Source organism: Lytechinus pictus, chromosome 2 (genome assembly GCF_037042905.1).
Source record: "Lytechinus pictus isolate F3 Inbred chromosome 2, Lp3.0, whole genome shotgun sequence".
NCBI lineage: Eukaryota > Metazoa > Echinodermata > Echinoidea > Temnopleuroida > Toxopneustidae > Lytechinus > Lytechinus pictus.
The window spans coordinates 27,854,806-27,880,262 of record NC_087246.1 but is presented as its reverse complement, the minus strand read 5'-3'; the positions used below and the strand labels follow the sequence as shown (position 1 = coordinate 27,880,262).

General features: G+C 35.5%; 1 protein-coding gene across 1 annotated transcript; it reads right to left on the bottom strand.

Moving 5' to 3' along the window:
- Positions 1 to 25,457, bottom strand: LOC129254468 (cytoplasmic tRNA 2-thiolation protein 2-B-like). The gene is made up of 13 exons (XM_054892933.2): positions 25,070 to 25,457; positions 15,492 to 15,560; positions 14,354 to 14,432; positions 12,588 to 12,708; positions 11,527 to 11,636; positions 10,280 to 10,461; positions 7,959 to 8,144; positions 7,467 to 7,640; positions 6,168 to 6,231; positions 5,433 to 5,629; positions 4,102 to 4,162; positions 3,232 to 3,290; positions 1 to 1,533 (listed from the first exon to the last, which is right to left on the bottom strand). The coding sequence occupies exons 1-13, from the start codon at positions 25,264 to 25,266 to the stop codon at positions 1,479 to 1,481; spliced, it is 1,554 nt and encodes a 517-aa protein (XP_054748908.2). The 5' UTR covers positions 25,267 to 25,457; the 3' UTR covers positions 1 to 1,478.

The window sequence follows — 25,457 nt, the reverse complement described above, 5'->3', positions numbered from 1 at the left end:
TAAGTTTTGATGTCATAATTTATTAGCAAACACATTTCCCTAGATAATGAGTCAATATGACATAATAGTCTTGTATCATACTAGCTGCACACTGCAGCCTCATTCATAGTGAGACTGAAGAGCTAAAAATCTCTTTCCACTGTTCTGACATGATGGGACGAATCGCCACACTTTAAACAAGCATGTAAGTCTAAAACATTGTCAATAAAATTGTGCAAAAAATAAATAAATTAGAATAATCAATATACCATCTAACATCACGTTACTCTCAATATGCTCAATGCTCACAATAAGCTGTAAATGATGCGAATTATATTGTACTACATGATCTGCCATTCCAATATTTTTTTAGTGTTGTGTTTTCATCCATTGATCATTGTTAATTCATTCTAGCAGCTTCTATCGGTAATCTTTTTATCATTCTTTAAAAATGTTAGCTGAATGCCTATTTTACATATCTGAAAGTTCCAATAATGATTATATCCTGAGATTTTCAGCCCATTCCATTCTTGAAAGTGGTTTCACACAAAAAAAAGAAAACTGCACGATTATTTTATTTTAGTCAGTGCCGTCAAATCGTAAAATAAAATCTACAAAAATAGACATTTTTAAATTTCATATCATGCAAACAATTACAGTTCTAGGACAGGCACAGTCATTCATATTCTGTAGTAATAGACTGGAATAATGAATAATACTACTTGCAGGAATTACTAAAACTTACAAGAAACTAAGTATTTCTTTTAGACAGGCAAGATACTTTTCAAAAGTTAAAAGTCCATCTCAACAACAAGTTGTTTGAATTAAACAGAGATAGATTAAACAACCACAACACTGCAAATGTCATCATAATCAGATGTAAATTAAGAAAGCTAAAACACTTTAAATGTTTCCTCGATTTCACAAAACAATAATATGCACAATATGGGCAGTATGCAAGTAATAGAGCTGGTAATGTCACACACTCACTATTTCTTTTGTATTTTATAAAATGAAAATATAAAAATTTCATTAAAAAAAAAAAAAATATGAAACATGATTTCACTGCAGCATGGACATGTGTATTGCCATTTCTGTTGTAATTGAGTTTGATTCAATCAAGATCTTCTTTATTCAGGAAGTCTATGATGATTATGATAAAATACCAAAACAAAAAGAAAAATTCAATAAATGATGTCAATCATGTCATCATTAACTCTCTCCTTTGCGCACTTCTGTGCTGTACATAAACCTGTTTGTGATATTAAGCAAAATTGCAAACTGTCATGACGTTCTTATTTCACATCCTTTTTGGTGAATTTTCAGTGTTTATTTTGATTTCATTTAATCTCTATTGATTAAATTAAACTTGTTGTTAGGATTGTCTAACTTGAGCTCTAACCCAAGAATAGGATTGAATATCAGCCCTATTTTATAATTCAAAGTTTACTCTGACTCTCTGAGGAAAAAAATGCAAATGAATATCCTGTTTTTGTTTGTTATCTGTCTTCATCCGTCACTAAAAAGTCCTGAATTTCTTCTTTCATCACAGACCTATGAAAACAGGAAATAAAAGAAAATTTATTTTTAAATAATGTCACTTTAGTCATTGGCTCATTTTGAAAGGTTAAAGTAAGAGAGCAGGGTTCACTGAACTTGGGAGCAATATCCTTCCCAAGCCTAATTTCTGGGCCTCGTCTTACTAATGGATTTCTTACTGAAATCATCAGCAATTCTTTGTAAGACGGGCCCATGGTCTCAATGTTTTTCCCCGGCATTACTGATTATAAATATCAATTTTAAAGTTTCCTATTATGCTATGGGGCTCAAGTCTAGCAGTTCATAAAGAAAGCATATCGGTGACCACAATAACAAACCATGGTGAATAAAGTAAGGCATGTTAGAGGAAAATCAGAGAGAGAGAGAGAGAGAGAGAGAAGGGTCACTTGGAACTGAATGATCTGAGTATGACTTTTAATAAACTCCTCAAAAAAAGTTTGGAAATCTGACTTTCTTTTTTAGCATTTTCCCTTGTCTTGGGTATAACTGATGGATTATTGATACCATAAAAACAGTGATTGAAATATCTTTAAAGGAGAATGAAACCCTTGAAACCAGCTGAATCCATATCAAAGAGAAAAATCAAAGAAACATATTGTTGAAAGTTTGAGGAAGATTGAATGAATAATAAGAAAGTTATGAGCATTTTAATATTGAGATCACTAATGCCATGTAGATCCTCCAATTGGCAATGCGACCAAGATCTGTGATATCACACACGTACAACTCCCTCATTACTTTAGTACTTATTTCACTTATATTCTCACTTTTATAGAGTCTATCACAAGGTGAGGTGTTCTCTTTATGAGAGGACAAGTACAGAGGTTTCACAACATTATATCATTGATGACTCGATTGTCATATGATTAGAATGAGCAAAAAGAGATGTTTTGGGGTATATTTTCAGTGTCCAAAAGGGGAGAGTTGTTCATCTGTGACATCATAGATCTTGGTCGCATTGCCAATGGGAGGATCTCCATAGCATTAGTGATCTCGACATTCGAATGCTCATAACTCTTCTATTGCTAGTCCTATTTTACTCAAACTTTTGTTGATCTTATTCTTTGATTTTTCTGCTTTCACAAAAGCTAACTTGCTCCAAGAGTTTCATTCTCCTTTAATTAAAATGACACCCTACTTTCCATGGTTATGGTTTACATGGAGGTGCAAAAGCAAAAAAGACATTATTTTGGAAGTACCCATTTTTTAAACCAAATGTATCTTTTATTTTCATGCATTACAACATCAACATTAAATGGATTAAAACAAAAATTGGCATAATCACAAACACATTACAAAACAAACAAGCATGCATATTCATAACTATCACTCAACCATACTAACTAAAATACTTAATGACGTCCAAAAGAAGAAGTTCTCATTGATTCTTCATGGCCATTTGTGTTCATAGTGTAGCATTAAAATTCAGTTTTCATCCAACTCTCTGGAATGCTGATCCTTTTTTAGAGGGTATGATCATACCAGAGTATCATTCCTTTTAAAGAGAATTAAAGGATCTTTTGAATGATATCAAGAATGCACTGGTCAATAAAAGAAGAAATTATCAGCCATACTCAGATCTCCAGACTTTTTTTGAGCAGGAGCTAATGTGTATCGGGTGGAATAAATTAATAACTATGACATGTAAAGAGTTAAAAATTCAACCTAAGAAATATTTTTGTATTCTTTTACCTTCTCTGCCTTCTTCCTGCTTCCTCTAAAACATAATCTGGAAGGGCATTTACTTCTTTCTGTTTAAAAAGGAGGAGAGGGATATATTAATCATATACATAAATAAATAAATAATAAATTCATAAAATAAATTGCACAAAAAAGTTGTCCATGTCACATAGAAATTGAAGATGAAAATTTGATAAGATAGCATCGAGTGTAAAAAATTCTGCAAGTATTTATACTAATTATAATAATACAGTATATGTGGAGGCGACTCAGATTTCCAGACTAAATAATTGATAAAATAAATTGGACAATAAGGTGTCCATGTCGCATAGAAGTTGAAGATGAAAATGTAACAAGATAGCATCCCGTGTACAAAATTCTACAAGTATTTATACTAACTTTAATTATACAGTATTTGTGGAGGCGACAGGTTTTTATAACACATATGGTGTAATGACAAACAGGATTTTCAAATACAATGATCTCTGTGACCTTTGAACTCATGACCCCAAATCCAAGCAGATCGTCATTCCCCTATTCACACATAAGCCAAAGTTTAATTAAGTTATTGATTCATATGAAGTTATTAATTTATTTCTTGAAATGCTGAAATTACTGGCAGCTATGCTAGAGGTGGGAAAATAGATGTTAAGTGTCAGAAGAGTGATATATAACAGACATGAGGGCTCTTATATGACCCCACTGTCAATGATAATATGTTACTTTAATGGCATCTTTTTTGGCACTTAGTCATCATGGTTTATCCACTATCACTTTAATTTGTTAATGTATTTTTATATTTATAATTTCTTACAGGTTATCTATGTTTCTGATGATCAATGAAATAAATGAATTAAAAATAATCGAATGACTTTTACTCACCATATCTCGTATTGTTATCCTACAGCCGTAACACAACCACCTTGACATTTCTCCAAATGATCTAAGAGGGAATACACACAAGTCTAGCTTTATAATGATTCAATGTCATTTGGCTGTTGAGGGCGGCATAGGCCTCAGGACCAGAACTGTCAGGTTCCATGTTGTTAAAACCCGTCTAGAGCATTGGGAAAGGTTCAATAATGTGAATTATACTGGAGTATCACATAACATTCCAATCTTACAAAAGTGTGGTGATCATTATATTATTTTTTTCATCGGTTACTTTTTCGTGAAAATCTCAAGATATTTAGCGCCCTGATTCAGTAATACTTTTACTCTCCTCATGCATTTCTTTTGCACCACTACATACTCATAGACGTGCATCATTTGCATGTTTGAACTACTAAAGATGCCCAATTTGCCACGGAATGAGCATGGGTTTTCTGAACTCTTCCTAGATTCCCATTGTTTAAGACATGTAAAGTTCTGCACCTGGCATGTTCATTCTATCTTTCAAACCTTTCAAGTTGAGCATGATATCAGAGTTTATTGACCACTTTCACATGAACTGTAAATTCACCTCATTTAGGATACACTATTAGAGGCACCCGCGTGGATAGATTCACTTTCAAAGACACTGGGTGATTTCAAGTTCAGTGTTGGCGCTCGTGTTTGTGTTAGGAGCACAATTTAGAATGCTTCCCCTCTCTCCAAAACCTATTCTGAGTTAATAAATATCATCCATATCACATTATTGACATCTCAACACCTTGTGAAATTCCTGTACCAACTGTATTTTAAGTTTGGTGCTTTGCTGACATTGAAATTGGTCTCACACCAACACCAAGAGGTCAACACCGAACTTGAAATCACCCACTCAGTGGGATACTTGTTGTTTACAAGAAAAAAAAAAGCAATACACCCTAATGATAACGATGATACCCGGGAAGTCTATTGAGAAATATGGAGGGGGGGGCACAAAACCCTCCCCGAGAGGGGACCCCCACAAAAGATATTTTGACATGCCAGAAATTGCTGTGTAAGATGTCAGATCGACATCGATCATTGACAGTCAAGAAAGACCAAGTGGGTGTTTCATGAAGCTGTTTGTAAGATAAGAACGACTGGTGATCCTTTCTTTTGGTAAATGGTACACCATTGGCGATGGTTTAGCGTGTAAGATGGATTCACCAGTCGCTCTTAACTTACGAACAGCTTCATGAAACGGCCCCCCGAACCGATCACCTGACCAGGCCAAAGAGAATGATCGAGCATAGTTGGGCTGATTCGGTCTGCAGTGAGAACCTACAATAATAAAGAGATTTATTTACATGACTTTCCTGGTGCTATGACAGCTGCCGTCACCTTGCCCACAGCACTCTGTCGATGACTGATCGCTGGCTGACTCACAAGACAATGATGAATTACAATGTGTCTGCTCTCCTCTATCTGTGTCAGTGAGCTCAGCTAGGGAATGCTGGGTAGACTTCAAGGCAGAGCATGCTGGGACATCAGTATCTAGGGGACCCTACATGTTTATGGAGAAATACGGTAAAAAAACATTCCTTTACATAATCATTACCGTATGCATTCAATTTAATAGTGTACAATTTGATTTTCATCATCATACATGTATGTACCATTGTCTCTGGCATACAGTGTATATGCATACAGGCACTTCAAGCAACTAAGATTCTACTTTATGAACATGTTAAATTCTATATCTTTCACATGATAAAATTCAAAAAAAATTTCTAAGTATAAATTCAATATTTTACACCAGTACTAATAAAAAATTTAATTTACAAATCATATAATCAAAGTATTAAATATAAAGTTTAAGTCATGATGTTTTAATGATGTTCATGATGATAACGATGATGATGATCATGATGATAATTGACAAAGGTGATGACAACAGTGACAATTTACAGCTTTCATACATTGGCATACATCTGTCTAAAAAAACATTCAAAGGGAAAGAGTCCTCAAAAAATAACATTTTAATAATAAGACAGTTAAAATGTTAAATGAAGTTTTGAAGTGCTAAAATTGACAATACACACCTTACACATGATACAATTGTCCCCATCTCCAGAAGACAAGGCTGTGCACAATTTTTCCCCTGTCCTGGGAAACAAAAAGAGGGCAATAGTCATTCTCTTCATTCATTATCAGGTTTGATATTACAAAATACACATTCATTTGCCAGTAATCCTGAACATTTAAAAATATTGAAAGATCTCTGGGCAAAGTGCCGAGGTCATCTTTCAACATTTGGAAATGATTCATATGAAAGGAAACCAAGACTCTAGTCATAGTTGAGCCTATTTTATATTACTTTGGTCTTGACATTAAAAAATACTCATAAGTTTTGGTAAATCCCCAAAAGGTTCTGTCATTATCACTACGAATGTATATGACATAACAAGAATTATGGTATGATCAGATCACTCTCATTCCGATATTCATATATGAAACAAGTTTGAAATAAATTGATCCCCCAATAGTCCTTCGGTTATCATGATTACAAGATATTTCAATGTATACAACGTCCTCTGTGACCACCACCCTCACGACACCAAAATGTTTTAACAGGATCATTGTCACTCCCATACGCATTCACGAGTCGGGTTTGAATTCAAACCCTCAATCACTTCTCTAATAGCAAAAACAATATTTTTTTTCAGTTGACCGCTATGGCCTTTCACTTATGACCTTGTTACCACAAATTCAAAATCAGATCATTGTATTTCCCATATGCATACATGGCCCAAGATTAAAGATGAACATTCAAGGGGTTCTTCAGTTATTGCGAGAGAGAGAGATATATATTCAAATGTAGATAACGACCTCTGTAAAACCACAAAACATAATCAAATTACTGCCACTCCTATATGAATATTTTGACCAAGTTTGAAGATGATCATAAAGTTACAGTTTGATGTTTCGTGGAGCGTTGTGGCCCAGTGGATAAGTCTTCCGACTTTGAAACAGAGGGTCGTGGGTTCGAATCCCAGCCATGGCGTAATTTCCTTCAGCAAGAAATTTATCCACATTGTGCTGCACTCGACCCAGGTGAGGTGAATGGGTACCCGGCAGGATTAATTCCTTGAATGCATGAGCGCTAAGAGGAAGCTCGAGCTAAAGCCGGGGTAATAATAATAATAACAACGCGCCTCGGAATAGAATATTTCTAGATAGATGGCGCTATATAAATGCCTATTATCATTATTATTATTATGATGACTCATCATTAGTAACAGTGAGAAAGAAAACGATACGGACAGCCCGATCGACAACCCAAAACCTAATGATGGTGGGCTGTGGCATGAAAAGAAAAGACTAGAAGTACTTGAATATACCTTAGTACAGTTGAAACGGTCGAGGGAAAGCCAACTTGTAGACCGTTTATAAATTCACTGGTGAGTTTATTGATGCTTGCATACTGGCTTGCCTTGGTTGTCGGAGTGGGCAAACACACAGATTCTACACCCATCAAATGGTTGTACAGTGCAACTTCACGACTAGGGAACTCCCTTGATTTACAAAATGACCAAAAAGAAGAATATCAAGATAATAATGATAACAAAGATATATCAATATATACATATTAAACAATTTTTTTTCCAATATTAAAAAGCAAGATCAACTACATAAGAAATGTTTATATTTTTCACTTTTTATAGTGCTGAGACTGTCAACCACTCTTGCACAGTATGCAAAATCATACTTGAATGTTCAAAGTATTATTGTTATGTCAAGCTCTCATTGTAATTCTTTAACATTGAATAAAGGAATGATATGGTTGTATCAATCACATGATATGAAAATTATTTCTGAGGTTTTTTTTTTACCTTAAAGGCCTGACAAATGTATTGTCTCCCTCTCTGTTGTCTGCAAACGTGACCTGGAGTGGAACGGTGACCCCGCGACCCTGCGCCATACCGGAGAGCACCCTTGATGCTAGATTGGTTCCATTGTCACCCAACATGATCTTGGTATGGCCAGTCCGTTTGGCAACGTCAGCAAGAAGCCTATGCCTGAAGATGAAGAATGCAATGTTTGAATAAATAAATCCAGGCTGGTTGATCTTTGAAGGTTTCCAACCTGTTTGTATTATAATCGTGTCTATATTGCACATATTTTTTTCAAATCTATGATTTTATTTTTGTGGCATTGTACTTTTACTAATTGTGATTACTGTATTCTTTGTATGCTGAAGCAGATTGTTTCTATTTTATTCAAGAATGTACATACTGTATGTACATGAGAATGCCGATGGTTCACTGAGGACCATGACAAGACAGTAGTAGTACTTATGTATCAAGATGTATGGAACTAAACAACATATTGTAACAGTTGGAAATGAAATAATCAAGATGAAATATGAAATAAAATGTTTGCATAGTGGTACAGACAACGTGGGAGAGGTTAACGGTTCACCATGTGGTTAGTCCTGAAAATATGACAGTTGGGTGATGGAGTGATAGAGATGAAAATGAAAGGCACTCATGGTGCGAGGTTCACAAAGAGTTACAACTATGGTAACCATTACCATGGAGAGTTGGAAATCTAGTTTGTGATTGGCTGCTGAGCCCTGTTACCATGGTAGCTTTAATGGCAATTTTACCATAGTAACTCTTCATGAAACAGGCCATTGATTGAAGGTGAGACAAGCTACCTGAAACGTCTGGGTGCCTCACCGCTTCTACTCTCCGCTGCTCATCTACTCAGTCTCTGCTCGCTCATCTACTCATCCCATCTTATCTCATCTCATCCAAGTCATCAATCTAATCTGGTTTAAAGTACTTTTGGAATTTGGATTGCACCTTATATCACGAAAGATACTTCTCAATCTAACCTTTGCCTCTCTCACCTTTCATTTTTAATTTTTTTTTTTTTTTTTAATCAAAGTGGAGACAATGGCAGAGTGAGAATTCAAACTCACAACCTTGCAATTATGAGTCCAATGCTCTAACCACTGGACCACATGACTCATGTGTTCATCTCTATCTCTCACCTTTTATTTTCATCTTTATCTCTCCACCACCACCTGACAGTCCTATTTTAGGACCAACCACATAGTGAACGGTGAACTGTTATTTAAACTCCTATACAGTGCGTCCCACAAAAAAAGGAAACCCGTTTTCAGAGATAGATTTCACAATGATTAAATATTTTTTTTACTATGAATTTGATACTCATGGCAAGAGTGGAATCTCATCTCAAATTTGAAACTAACAGCTAAGCAAATTGTTCACGCATGGCAGATTACAAATAATAAATATTGAGGCATATCAGAAACGATTTGCCCAGAAACTCACGTGTGAATCTGAATCCACTCTCATTTCATGGATCAATGAGAGAATCTTAACAAAGAATACAAAAGAAATGCTAATGAGCCAATCGTCGAATAAGCACGGTTGTCTTATCTCGAACCAATCTTACTCATTAATGCGTGAAGTGTTGGTCTCATGTTAGGTATCAAAATAAAGAGAAATAATTGAATTATATGATTATGTAAATAAAACATCATCATTTAGTTGCCTTTAAAGAAAAAAGACATGGGAATCCCGGTTTTCTTTTTTCTGGGACACACTGTATTATCCAGGGTGGTGTTTTCAAAAAAGCTGATTGTAATGTTATGCATGGGTTTACAAATAAAAGGAATATAAAGCACCAAATATTTTTCCTGAAATATAAAGAATGAGTAAAGAAAGAATTAATTTCACGAAATCATATCTATAATTAGGCAAAAAAATAATTTGCCTGAAAATAACATTGATAGTGTTCATCAACATCTGCATACTTCAACTTCAGTTTACGAGTGCGATTCAATATTGTTGAGACACATTTTTGCCTAGCCACATTCTAGTCAATAGGCAAGGTTTTGCGTAAATTTACTTACAACTTTATGAAACATCCCCCCGGTACATTCAATGACAAAGTTGGCATTGATTATACAAATAAAAAAAATCAAACCAGCCTAACAGTGAATTTGCAGTCAATATTTAAGAAGTTATGTTCATTAGAAATATGGGACATCAGCTTTTTATTTCACTCTGCATTTATGTATTTTATATCACTGTACATTTTTTCACTGAAAATTCCCAAACTGAATATAACAATAAATCTATCAATCAACAAAAAATTTAATTAATAATTTGATACTCACCTAAGAGTTTGGATAAGATCTTCTTTTGCCGTCAGCGACTTGGCGCTGTTCAAGATTTCTAGTAATCTTTGACTGTCTGCATCATTTATACTGAGTTGATTAAGATGTTTTGTTGCTGTGGCAACATCATCATCATCTTTACCTCTAGGAGTAGATTCATAAGAATGTCTCATGTTGACAACCTAACACAAAATGAATATCATATAGTGAAAGTTAGATATGAAACAGTCATTACAATGCAGTAAGTGGGTAGTTTCTAGCAACATTTGAGCTAGGCTTTACAGTATACAAATAGCGAATAAGCAAGAGTGAGATTGTGAGAGATTTCGCATAAGGTGAAAGAAAGATGAATAGAGTGTTTCTTTCTTTCACCAAATGCGAAATGTTGCACCTTTGCACGAATAAGAATATTCGCTAATTGTGTTTTACAATGCCTCAGAAATTAGCAAAAATACAAACAATAATCATTTTTTTCCTATGTAAATCTATGCAAATAAGAAAGAAAATTTTGAAAGCGAAAGCAAAATCATTTAAAACGCGCATCTGATCTGCAGCAGCAATGGGCATTTCAGCCAGTAAGTCTGGCCCTACGCGTATTGCACCTGCATTTACTAAGCGCATGCAATACGTTGAATAATATTCTTATGGTGATGTCACCTTTTCTGACCTGTGCAACGGTACATTATGGACGGTACCTGTGCAACGGTACAAATGTTTGATATTCAGCCTCTCATTTGCTTGCGTACAACAAGCAAAGTAGGAGGCATTGTACAACAAACACTGAACATTACATGCAATCTTGAACAACCTTATCCAATCCCTTTGTAACAGTTTTTTCCATAATTTAAACTGATTGCCAGGAAAGCATTTATCAACATTGTCATCCAACAGATTGTCAGATCCGACAACTTTTCTTGGTTCTGATCAGTCCAGAATGGATGTTGATAACATAGAAAGGACTGACTGCTAAATAACATAACCCAGTGCTGATCCGCAGATCTGACTCTGCTAGCTTATCAGCACCAGGGAACTTAGAAGTTATGCCCTCTATACTAGCTCTAGAAAAGATAGCTCCAATATACAAACGTCCAATCTGGAATAGATTTTGATTGGCTGAGAAGCAGTGTCTAACTGTTACTATGGTTACAAGACTGTCATGCAAGGCTCCCCTGAAGTTTGCTTTAGCTTAAAAGCTTTATTTTTTAAGCCAATAAAAAAAAAACATGAAAATGAACAAAAATCTTTACCTCTTCTAGTGGAACAACACATGATGGTATATCATATGCACTCATGAGTTTAGTAACAATCTCTCTGTTTGTACACCTCTCTGATGCAGTCTGATCCATGATAATCCCATCTAGAGGAATTTCAAAGATTAAATGAAATTACAAGTACTATCATATCAATAAAGAGTAAATAACATGTTCGTTAAGCACAATTCATCTCACAGAGAATTTATGGTATTTCAGACAAGTCATTAAACCCCAGAACCGGTAAATGTTTGAATTTCAACCAGTTGCTAACTAAAACTCCAAGCCGCATTTCATAATTTTCTTGCTTAAATTTATCGGCCCTAACATAGTAATCCCAGTGTGTGGTCATGGCAATGTTGCTTCGTCTGTTTACAACTTCTAGTTACTCCACAGAAAAATTGAAGCCCAGTAACTGAAAGTCACAAACAGAACAAAGTGGCAGTGTCCACACACTTGTGTTCTGTTGCATAAAAGTAACTATTATGGTAACTTTGCCATGCAATGGTAACTTGCATAGAATATTTGATTCGGATTGGCTGTTGATTAGCGTTACCATGGTAGTTACCATTGGATGGCAAAGTTAACATAATCCTAACTTTTATGCAATGGGGGCCAGGATAACGTTAAGTGCCAATAAAATAGAGAAAATTGAGAAATGGTGCTCAATACCATAGACGAAACAGACGAAGCAACATTGCTCTGCCCACTTGGTTGATTAAAGGTCTGAAATATTACGTGATAGTTTTTATATAAAGATCTAGATAAAGAAATATAAGTCTTCAAGTGGTTGATTCATTGTCTTTGGCGACACTTAATATCTTAAGTATTTCCTATTTTAAGCAGTCCACCGGTTTGGAAGAAAGTGCAATGGTGACTAACAGCATAAATGTCTGTCACAAATAGACTGCCTACTTCGACTCAGCCCTAACTGATATTATTATCACAGACACCTTTATAACAAATATAACTACTAGTATTATTACAATTGTCATTATCATTATCACCACAATAATTACCATGTACATCACTATCAAACTCAATATGATGCCACTAACCATCAATGTAGATGAGACTTGGAATGAATCTGAATTTCTTATGCTGATTCTCTGAGCGTCCTTCTTGAATCAATCGAGCCACTGCAGACGAGTTCTGACCACCAGAGAATGCAACCAGAACCTGAACATTTCCAACAAAGATGTGAGTGAATTGGCAGCAATCACTTTATTCAAGACTTACTCATTCAATCTTCTAACTAGAAAAACACGGGGAACATGCACCTGTATTTGGGCTATTTTGAATTCAACTTACACACTAATAGACAAAAATTAGGTAGGGCTGAAAAATTACTATTAATGTATTTTGCCATCAAATGGTAGTATCATGGTGAATAATGGGCATTTACCAATCAAAATCAAAGATTTCATGGAAGTTACAATAGGATGGCAAAGTCACCATAATACTAATCTTATGATCTTTGTAGGTTTGCATGGTGGAGTTTATAACGTGGAGAAGGTTTACGGTTCACCATGTGTAATATGAAGAAGGGAAGGAAATACAGGCAGAAAGATTGAAATGGAAAGACGAGATATATTACATATATTACACATGGTGAACCATAAACCTTCTCCACGTTAACACTAATCTTGTAAATTACATGTAACAGAATTCAGGAAGTGAACATCGCAACTATATGTATCTACTGACTATCATATGCAACAAACTTTTAAATTCTATGAAAATGAAAGAAAAATGCATTAGACAACAGTTGCTTTGTGAAAATATGTTGAACAGATCTACATGGTCAAGCTAACTTCTACCCTAAATCTCCTCACTCATTCAGCAATTGAGATCATCACATTAATAATGATCCATATTTGGGCATGACAGCTTAGCAAATGATAGTACATGTATGGTAGGGGGTCCTAAAGCTACGCATCACTCATTGTGCATGCAAGTTCAATGGCAAAATGTGCACTCTCTGTGTGGAACTGTGAATGCAGTGTGATGAACGATTCCTATTCAATTTTGCAACAAATCATTTAATGCAGAGAAAACCAGCAGCTGTTTGGAATTTTAAGGTTATATTCCTTTAACTTTTATACTTTCTTATAATAATAGGAACATATTTGAGAAATTGAGGCACAGGAAATACTTTTTATTTGAATGATAAAATCGAGTGTATAGCTTTAGGACCCCTTCCACATTGGGTGGCAAAATCGAGATGTGTTCGTAAAACATGGCAGGATATTCATATTAGTGAGTTTTGTGATATTTTCTTCTTGGTTAATAGATACCACAAATTAGAGTTAGACAATCTGTTCAAATATTAAAATTGCCACAGTTTTTATCGTTTGTAAACAAAGTGCGTAGCATTAGATCCCCACCATCATACAGTTGATTTGCAATATGGATTCAGGATTGTATAAAATGATTATAATAAACTTAATCACATTAAAAATCATCAGTTGCTCAGCTACTTTCTCACAGGGCCCAGACCTTCAAATCTTGACATACCAAACCTGAAATAGTGTAGTTTGATTTTCAAATTCGATAAGCCATTTTGGTCTATAGGGCAAAAATTGTACAAAAGTTCTGCATATTATTTTCATGTACATAAAGCTGAATCTCACAGGAAATGAAATCATACTGCGTATTTCACCTATTCGTATTTTTATTGATATATTTTTAGCAATAAACAAGCAGAATATAAGCATGAAATACATCATGCAGAAATCATACTTGTGTTTGAAATTTCAGATAAATTAAAGTTTTAAACACGAATAACAGAAAGCAAACAAAAAAATGATGGGTTTGGTTTCACCTTTTCTTTGTCACGTATCAATCTTGATTTTCCTATGGTAGCTTTGAAGCGATGGGTTACATAAGCTAAAAAGCAATTTCTGTAGAAGGAAATTGATATAAGGAATAATCAACAAAAAGTTAAACCAAAGTTAAGCAAAATGAACATTCTTAGGCTATGAATAACGCTCATGCACTATAAGCCTACTTTAACAGGCAAATCAAAGGGTAGCTAAACTGCTATAACTAAAGTACTAGTGTTACTTTCAAATAAATTTATTATAACTATAATACGATAACTTAAGCAGCCTGTGAGTTGAAGAGCTGTGAAGTTGGCTAATTTACAATCAGACTGCAGGTCTCTATGCTAATTTGCAGATGGGCAGGATTCATTCTGTTCTGTTCAAATCATTTAATTATTTTCAGCATGAAGTACCCATTTAGTAGTACAATACTGTTGTCTGACTGGTTAATTTCCAAGTCGTCTAATGCCATTTCGTCCAATTGCCAACTCTTCTACTATCATTTGGTCTGTCATCAGTTCGTCCACTCACCACATGGTCTACTTTCATTTAGTCTAATGCCATTCTGTCTGAATAACCAGTTGGTCCAATAGCCATTTAGTCCATATACCATTTGGTCTGATTGGACTAAGTGTTAAATTGTGCAAAATGAATGAAAATGAAATGGATATTAGACCAACTGGTTGTGAGATGAAATGGGGATTAGACGAAGTGATGATTGGACCAAATGGTTAATGGACCAAATGGTTGTTTGATAGACAAAATGATGATGGACGGAATGGCTTTAGACTAAATGAAAGTAGACCATGTGGTGAGTGGAGGAGTTGGCAGTAGACAAATTGGCAATTTACCATCTGACTATGTGTGTTTTGTTTACATATAGAATAAGTTAATTGCATGTACACAGATGAGAGAAATAAAGTATTACAAGAATAGATGGTGAATGGATGAGCACACAGATAGTTGAGCTTACATCACAGGCCGAAAATAAACATATTTTCTGCAGTATACGGCCTACTTCAATCCACTTTAATTGTTTGAGGTCCATAATCTGGTTAAACTTACTTTTGCAGTGAGATACATGTATATGTACCAGTTAACTACACATAGACCATGCAAATCAAAATGATTTCTCACCTACAAAAGGCATCTTTTACTCTTGCAATGACAACGGCTGCTTCTTCACACTTCATACATGTTGAACTCCTGTAATCAATGGAAATATAAAATGACTTAAAGGACAAGTCCACCCCAACAAAAAGTTGATTTGAAAAAAAGGAGAAAAATCCAACAAGCAAAACACTGAAAATTTCATCAAAATCGGATGTAAAATAAGAAAGTTATGACATTTTAAAGTTTCGCTTAATTTCTCAAAACAGTTATATGCACATCCTGGTCGGTATGCAAATTGGCAGACTGATGACTTCACCCACTCACTATTTCTTTTGTATTTAATTATATGAAATATGAAATATTCTAATTTTCTCCTTCTTGTCAAGTGAAACAAATTTTTATTTCTCCCTGAACATGAGGAATTACCATTATTTTAACAGTTTATGGTTAAGTCAAGTTGGTCCTTAATGTCAAATCTGTAAAAATTGAAATATTGTATTATTCAAACAATAAAAAACAAAAGAAATAGTGAGTGATGGACATCATCGACTCTCTCATTTGCATATCGCTGAGTTGTGCATTTAACTGTTTTGTGTAAAATAAGCGAAACTTTAAAATGTCATAACTTTCTTATTTTACATCCGAATTCGATGAAATTTGCAGCGTTATGTTTGTGTGATTTTTCTCTATCGATTCAAATCAACAATTTTCTGGGGTGGACTTGACCTTTAATAATGAGTTTATAAGTGTGTTTATACAGGAACCTCTCAAATCGGCCAGCATGGAAGAGAATCTTCTTCACCTGCATTCAAACAGCCAACCAAATGCCGGCTTTTACTCGCTTATTCCAGAGGATCTAAGCCAGGGGCAGCACCCTGGTTCATGATAAATTGGCAAGACAATCTAAACTTGACGTCATCATTTTAAAAGGACAAGTCCACCCCAACAAAAAGTTGATTTGAATAAAAAGAGAAATATCCAACAAGCATAACACTGAAAATTTCATCAAAATCGGATGTAAAATGTCTCATTTGCATGCCACTGAGTTGTGCATACAACTGTTTTGTAAAAATAAGCGAAACTTTAAAATGTCATAACTTTCTTATTTTACATCCGATTTTGATGAAATTTTCAGCATTGTGCTAGTTTGATTTTTCTCTATTTATCAAAAGCAACAATTTTCTGGGGTGGACTTGACCTTTAATCAATTGAATAATAGGTGATATAGAGCTATAGATATATGTCCATGTATGTAGACAGAATATTATCTTTTTTTTCTACTTTTTCCCTTTTCTCCCTTTTTTTTCTTCATAACTTAAAAAAAATCAAAGAAGGTTGGCAGTCTTGCCCCCTAGATCTGACACTGTAGTGCTATTATGATTATCATGATATAACTTTTGGAGATGATAATACATTTACTAAATAACACTAGTGCAGCATCCCATTAAACATTAGGAGTATCTGTACATCACAGAAAAGAGTTTTTAGTGTCCCTTCAAGCAGAGATAACCTGTATTAAATTTAAAATCAGGCAAAGTCCAACGATTGGATAATAGAAAATCCATAGTTAGAGGGTGAAATCAGTTTGTGTAGAAATTTAATACATGATTATGAATAATTATTATAATACTAATAATTATTTATAATCACATATTAAATTTTAGTATTTGTGAAATAATAATTTTTATCTATAAATTCTTCTTCAGAACAGCATTTTGTAACATCGCTAATCAAAGGTACGTCATAACGAAGCGGTTCAAGGGTCAGGCTGTATTGTATTTGCTTTATTGACAAACCGATCAAGGGATCTACACGAGATCGGTCTGGTAAGAAACCTCTCATTTTTGCCATTTATAGTAAAATAATTTTCATCCCTTTATACGCATTTGGCGTATGAAGGTTAATAGATAAATAAAATTCACCTGTACAAACCAATTTCACCCTCTATCTATCTATGGATTTCCTAGGAAAATCTATCCGGGTGTGTAGGTCTCGCTTATGCGTCTATGGGAAGTGTCAAGGCTCCATGATGAAGAAGTATATATGTCAAAATATTAAAAAATATCATCATGGAGTCCTCAAGGCTAGGGTCACCCTAGACAGCTGGCAGCCGTCTGTTTCAAGGAGTTTTTTAACATTTTATTTATTTTTTATTTCTCCTCGTACACAGACGGCTCGCTATCGTGCAGCCACCATTAGGGGGTTAACAACGCAAAATCCCCCGTCTGGGCTCATCGATTTTTGTCTTTAATCCACAAAAATATATCAAAGGAACTTGTCCAAGATAAAGATTATTATTCTGTTTTGGCTTGAAATGCACCAAAAGGGAAAAAAATAAACTTAAATGAATTACCCATATCCATCATTAGACCAAAATTCTCCTATGGAAATTATATTTTAGAAAGATTCCCCATATTTCACCATCAAAATAAAGAAAAGAAAAAGAGACAAAAAAAAGCAATATCATTCATTTCTTCTTTCGAATTGCAAAATTTGCGCCATTTTCTGCAATAAACACACAGCTCAGAGACGTACACACACACACAGAATCAATGGCAGTCTAGCATACCTAGTTAGCTAGCGCCTAGTCCACGCAGCCGATGCATGTAGTTAAAGGAGAATGAAACCCTTGAAACCAGCTGAATCCATATCAAAGAGAAAAATCAAAGAAACATATTGTTGAAAGTTTGAGGAAGATTGAATGAATAATAAGAAAGTTATGAGCATTTGAATATTGAGATCACTAATGCCATGTAGATCCTCCCATTGGCAATGCGACCAAGATCTGTGATGTCACACACGTACAACTCCCTCATTACTTTAGTACTTATTTCACTTATATTCTCACTTTTATAGAGTCTATCACAAGATGAGGTGTTCTCTTTATGAGAGGACAAGTACAGAGGTTTCACAACATTATATCATTGATGAATCGTTTGTCATATGATTAGAATGAGCAAAAAGAGATGTTTTGGGGTATATTTTCAGTGTCCAAAACTGGACAACTCTCCCCTTTTGGACACTGAAAATGTACCCCAAAACATCTCTTTTTGCTCATTCTAATCATATGACAAACGATTCATCATTGATATAATGTTGTGAAACCTCTGTACTTGTCCTCTCATAAAGAGAACACCTCACCTTGTGATAGACTCTATAAAAGTGAGAATATAAGTGAAATAAGTACTAAAGTAATGAGGGAGTTGTACGTGTGTGACATCACAGATCTTGGTTGCATTGCCAATGGGAGGATCTACATGGCATTAGTGATCTCAATTTTCAAATGCTCATAACTTTCTTATTATTCATTCAATCTTCCTCAAACTTTCAACAATATGTTTCTTTGATTTTTCTCTTTGATATGGATTCAGCTGGTTTCAAGGGTTTCATTCTCCTTTAAGTTTCTACGGAGTACGGTGCTGCACGAACGAAGTTTGCTCTGGAAGAAATCTCCCTCAGAACTGTCAAAATTCACATTTCTTACCAATGAAAATTCTTGTAGTGTCCATATTTCCTATAAATTGGGGGTAGCTCTGTCATTTGTAAGCAGTAAAAGGAGAAATTTTCACTTCTATTATGCTTAAAAATGATCGGGTTTCGAATGATCGTCTGTATACAGTATCGCACACACTGAAATACATTGTTTGACAGTCCCACATATGCATTTGTGTGTATGTTGATAAACGTGGTTTCTTTCGTAACTATTTTTTTTAGCCAAGGAAATTGAAAAATTTTCTTCTTTATTTATGACTGGATAGTTTGAGCTTTCTTCCTCTCTATTTTTTTTCTTTCTGCCTATCTTTCCTTCTTTTGAATCTCTCTTTATTTCTTTAAATTTCCTTTCTTCTTTTGTTCATTTTTTTCTGTTACTATAGCTGTCTTTCTTTTTGTCATTCTTTTCTTTCTATCTTTTTTTCTTTCTTCCTTCCATCCAACCTTTGTTTACCTATTTCTTTAATCCTTCCTTCTTTTTCCCCTTCCTTTCATTCTTTCTTACTGTCTTCCTTCCGTCCATCCATTCTTTACCTTTTCTTCCTGTCTTTTTTTCTTCCTTTCCTTCTTCATCCCTTTCATTCTTTCTTTTCTTTCTTTAGTTCTTTCCTTCATTCCTTCCTATCTTTTTGTCTTTCATTCTTTCTTTCTCTTTCCTTCCTTTCTTTCCTTCTTTCTTTCTTTTTGTTTTTCTTTATTTCTGTCTTTCGTTCTTTTGATCTTTCTTTTTTCCATCCATCCTTTCTTTTCTTCATTTTTTCTTTCTGCCTTCCTTCATCTCTTTCCTTCATTCCTTCCTTCATTTCTTTCTGTCTTTCGTTGTATCGATCTTTTCTTTTTTTCTTTTTTTTCCCTTCCTTCCATCTATCCTTATACCTTTTCTTTCTTCCTTTCTTCCTTCTTTCCTTTCTCTTGTTTTCTTTCTTTCCCTTTTCCTTCCTTTCTGTTTACCTTTTTTCTTTCTTTTTTTCCTTTCTCTTCCTCTCATTTTTTTTTCTTTCTTTTTTCTTTCCATCCTCCTTTCCCTTTTTTTTTTCCATCTTTCTCTTCCCCGCAGCCATTCTCTCTCTCTCTGTCTTTCTATATTTCTTTCTTTTCTTTCTTCCTTCCTTTATTTCTTCGTCCTTTCTGTCTTTCTTCTTACTTTTTTTTCTTTCATTCTCTCCCCCTCTCTTATTTTTTTATCTCTGCTTATTTTCAGTGATTTCCCCTTTTTTTATTGTGTGTCCTAGTCCCCTCCAAAATATATGGAAAATATATGAGATTAGGAAATTAATTAAAGAGCATATTTACCATATATTTTGTCATGATGTTCAAGATAAAAATCATAAAAAAAAAAAATACAACTACAAGGTACATCAGTAGTCATGTTGAAAAATGTATTTTTAAAGCCGTCAATGGTATGGTATACATGTAAAACTATAAGGCTATAACTTGTTTTGAAGCAATAAAACTTTGTTTTGAAGGATTTTTCAGGCAAGTGAAATCTATATTCGGGCAAGTATTTTCCAACTATTTGAAAATTTACTTGCCCGACTGGGCAAGTGCTTCAAAAAAGTTATGTAGCACCCTGTGTTATGTATTAAGTTTGGATAAAACAGGGAATTGAAGTTGCGCGACAGCCAAAGTGAGTCACTGTTTTTTCCCCTTTTAAGTTTATTTTTCCCGTTTTGGTGCATTTTAGGCTAAAACAGGATAATAATCTTTATTTTGGTAAAGTCCTTTTTATAGACTTAGATATATTTTTATGAAATAAAGACGAAAATCGATGAGCCCCGTCGGGGGGGATTTTGCATTGTTAATCCCCTAATGGCACTCACACAAGCATGCGAGGTTAGTTGTACTAACCTCGCACAACGCATGTCATTTCTAATGTTGTAACCCGCACCCGTTGCGGTACGGGTTAACCTGCCGGTATGCCCCCGATCGCGGGTTGCGGGCCGGGCCGAGTTCATTCTCAAACCCGAAGACAGTCATACGAAAAAAAGGGAGAAGTAACGACGCATAATAAAAACATTAACAATGAAAATTGAGTAAGGATCATGTGCTTCTTACGTGGCGGATTCTTTTAGAGACGTAGATATTTCCTTAAAAAAAATTCCAGAGTATTTTTGTCTTGTGAACAGTGAACAAGACTGAGACAGTTCGACATAATACATCGAGTTGCTCTTTCAAAGGAGCGCCAGTGCAGCACAGTCAGAGAAAGGAATGTTTTACGACTACACTGGGAGAGGGGGAGAGAGAGAGAGAGAGAGGGGAGGGGATGTGTTCGGAGAATGTAGACAGAAGCCAGAATACATTGCGTAATCATGTCTGGCAAGGAGCGAGTGATAGGCCACGTGGAAGAGAAAGGAATGCTTTATGACTCGGAGTGGGGCGAGTCGAGCCCGTTTCCAAGGCAACGCTCGCTGTTTGAGCTCGAGGGATTTGCGGTGCACGGCAGTGATGAGACAGATGTTTGCTTATTGGATTACCAAATTAGGTCATGACCTGATAGAGCGTGCCGTCAGGTCAGAGTGTTAGCTGCCCTTTTTTGTAATTTTTTTTGAAGACATACTAAGCTGGTCTAGTCTAGTGGCTAACTAACCCTCCTTTACGTTATTGCATACATTTTCTGATGAAAACTGAAGCCCCCACACCCTGAATGCCCAGATCTCTTAATTTTTCCGATGTACAATTGATTGAAAGTCTTTAAGATTTCTGAAGATGTAAAATTGGATTGCAATGGATTGCAAGTTTCTTGCAAATACCTCTCTCTTGACCGATCGATCGAGAGAGATAAAAAATAAATAAAAGCCTAGCTAAGGTAGCTAAGCACTAGTAACACGAGCTGTTTACGTAAGTTTTTCATGGGCGCCCTCGTGCACGTTTGTATTAGTTTACAAAGAATTGGAAGAAATACAAAAACAGAAGGAAATAATATGGAGATATACAAGAAGAAAAAATTGACTGTATCATTATCCTGGTATTTATTTCAATTTTGATTACTTTATAGACGAGGTCCCATAGAATTGAATATTGTAATTATGATTGTTGTGAGTCGCCGTGTCGACCGTCGACCGAAAAACAACATTGCCGATCTTTGCTGGGCAGCCTGGGCTAGCTAGCGCACGCTGAGCTGCGGCTCCAATCAGAGGAGTTAATTGCGCAATGCTTTCAATTTCGAGATCAGAGCGGACCCATTTCGTGGTACACAGTCACCCCAAAAAACATTTTCTCTCCGTAATAAAAGGCGAATTTGCAAATTGTAACTAAATTCACTCTAGGCTAGGTTAGTAGTTGGCATATATTTTCCTGATTTGAGCCTGTATAGTGTGGGGATTGCAGAAATAATATTTTTCATTTTTCAAAGATAAATTGACTTGCGGGTTGAAACCCGACGGGTCAGCGGGTCCCGCTTGCAAATTATTGGATTATACGGGACGGTACGGTTCGGGTTTTCACTTGCGGGTTACAACATTAGTCATTTCATAATGAATTTTGACGTTTTCATTCATCACACGAATGTGAGAGAATAAAACACGCCAAAATTTTCTAAATTTATTAACTTTATTAATCTAAATCTTACCATCTAATTTGATTTTAAAAATATAGACGAAATTATTTATAAAATTGCTTACCTCCAAATCTTCGCCAATAGACACTCCATCTGATCCTTAATACTGCGGTGAAAATTACGCAAACAACAATCGAAATGCGAATTTTTCCTATCGAACAGTCTCGATTCAAGTCGTCGGCGCATAATAGAAAATTGTACAAAAAAATCAACAGGTTGCATCTGATTTTTTTTGTTTTGAATATTTTATTTTCTTCCTTAAGTAAGTTTACAATCACAAATCATATAAATAAAGATTCTTTGCATGTAATATAGACAATAAATAAACAGTCAAACAAATAAATATATGATGAAAGGGGACTGAACGAGCAAGATGTCTTGCGAGTTCAGTCGGGAAAGTGGAATGATGAGGCAAGTTTATCGGGGGTGCAGACATAGGCGGCGGAAGCGGGGGAGGGAGGGGGGTCGTGTCCCCATAAATTTGAGGGGGGGGACGTTCCCCACTAAATTTTGTGTTGATAACCCTTTTTTTTGCTTGTCAAAAAAAATTTTGGTGTGTCCCTCCCTGAAATTTTGGTTGATAACATTTTTTTTTTGCTTGTCAAAAAGTGCTGAGCGCCTAGAACACAACCAGCAGTACAGCTGATCTGACGTAAACAAGCAAGTTTATTCAATAATATCGCGCGCCCTCTCTGTGCGTATAGAGAAAACAGGCGAATCAGGTCCATGCCTTCTTCGACATCAAGAATAATCATCGATATAAAGTACCAGAAAGACAGAGAGGAAATTAAATTGGCTTCATATCGTTTGGTAAGTTTCATATCCAAAGCTTATCAATTTTGTTTCCTGCGCCCCCCCCAAAAAAAAAAATTGTGTGGTCCCGCCCTAAAAGTTGGGTTGATAACTTTTTTTTTTGCTTGTCAAAAAGTGCTGAGCGCCTAGAACACAACCAGCAGTACAGCTGATCTGACGTAAACAAGCAAGTTTATTCAATAATATCGCGCGCCCTCTCTGTGCGTATAGAGAAAACAGGCGAATCAGGTCCATGCCTTCTTCGACATCAAGAATAATCATCGATATAAAGTACCAGAAAGACAGAGAGGAAATTAAATTGGCTTCATATCGTTTGGTAAGTTTCATATCCAAAGCTTATCGAATTTGAAATCAGTAATGTATTGCTAATTCAAAAAAATAAGCTAAAGGTGTTGCAAGTGCCGCGCCAGTGGTTATCCTGTGCACCGCGGCGGTAATGTACCCATGGGTGCCTAATGGTGGCTGCACGATAGCGAGCCGTCTGTGTCACCCATGGGTTCATTGCATCTCGAATGCGAAGGAATATCATTCATGTGCACGCGACACACACGACACATGCAAATATATAATGGACTTTTGCCCAAATAAAACATAACATATCATTTGGGATTTCACATTCTGCTATGACACTTACCGAACCATTTAGATCCTTTGGCGACTTCTCCTTGAAGTTTCTTTAAAGAAATATGTATTTTTCCTTGATCTTCAGTGAAGATTTCACGGAGATAAAAATTGATCAGCGACGATATCAATTTTTGGCCAAAAGAGGGCGAGTGATTTATATTCATATCAAAGACACGACAAGGGAAAGACAAGGCTGAAGGCACCTAATCTATTTTACACGCAAATCGACGCAAGGCATTACGCGAAGTCCATGAAGTGTCCAATCTTTTCATTGTATAGACTTTGGTATACCGTATTATTGGCGTTCGTTAAAGCTTGTACTGCTGGTTTCATTCCAGGCACGTATATTTTTTTCAATTTTTTTTATTAGTCATCGTTTTAAATTATTTGCAAAAAAGTGTTATCATTGCCAATAATCTTGAATTATGTTTTGGAAGGTATTTCATTTATTGGTGCCCATAATTAGCCAATTAATCATAAGAATTGCGCTATCAAAGAATTTAGACACAGTTATAAAATTACCGAGGAGCTGAATCAAGGTTGTGAAATTTATTAGCGCCACCAACGGGCTTCCTTGTATTTCCGTAGAAGAGACAAGCGAAGTCACTTTCCAGGCCGAGGTAAGCGAATTTGCTCTTTTTGTACTATTATTATTTCCAAATAATGTCTAAATTTTTTTAAGTGTATTGCTTCCTACCGGAAAGAGCCCCGGTGAGTAGCGAGAAGGAGTTTCGGCAAATATTAGTTACTTCACTCTTCAGCAATGAAGCGATGTTTGCAGACTACTTCGAAATCCAGGGTCAAACGCGGTCCGGTGTACGAGGTTAGTATACAATAATAACCTTGTACTAGTGTGAGTGCGTCTGTGTATGAGGAGAAATTTAATAAAAATTAAAATGTTAAAAAACTCCTCGAAACAGACGGCTGCCAGGCCAGCTGTCTAATCCAGCTGTTAATATAATTTACATGTCGTGACGTTAGTTCACACACAAAAACAAATACGTGGGACATACTGGGTAAATCAACATGATCAACGTGATCATTAGCAATAGCCAATAGCATGTCTGTCGCAACCACTGAACTAACGCATCGAAAAAATATTAGTATTCAAGCAAACCTTGTGAACGTTTTCTCCTCCTCCATCATCAAAGATTCGTCACCTTGTACCTGACACATCTTCCGTTCATGAAGTTCTCGAAAAGTTTCCTGGAGTTGGTACTCTGAAAAAAATGACAGAGATCTACGAAGCTTCGTCGATGAATTGAATGGCAGAAATTCGTTTAAGTTACAGGGCGCCCAATAGCGTTGAACCATGGTTAAATTTTTAGGTTGTGCATACTGTACAAAATGAAGTTATGCCTCAGTCATATTTACTCTCCGGCGGCGGTACGGCGAGTCGTAAACCCTAATAGCCGTTTTAACATTTTGCTACCAGCTACCTCCAGGTGGTTTGAATAAAAATTAATAAAACGGCTGCTTCCGACTGGCCGTACGGCCGCCGTATA

What these genes read in the sequence shown, in the direction of transcription:
- LOC129254468 (XM_054892933.2), bottom strand. Translation starts at nt 25,266, where the DNA reads ATGGTTCAACGCTATTGGGCGCCCTGTAACTTAAACGAATTTCTGCCA. An exon ending in GTGTTGTTCCACTAGAAGAG is followed by an intron (nt 10,462 to 11,526) that starts GTAAAGATTTTT and finishes ATTTTGTGTTAG; the next exon opens with GTTGTCAACATGAGACATTC. An exon ending in GATCTTATCCAAACTCTTAG is followed by an intron (nt 8,145 to 10,279) that starts GTGAGTATCAAA and finishes CTTCATCTTCAG; the next exon opens with GCATAGGCTTCTTGCTGACG.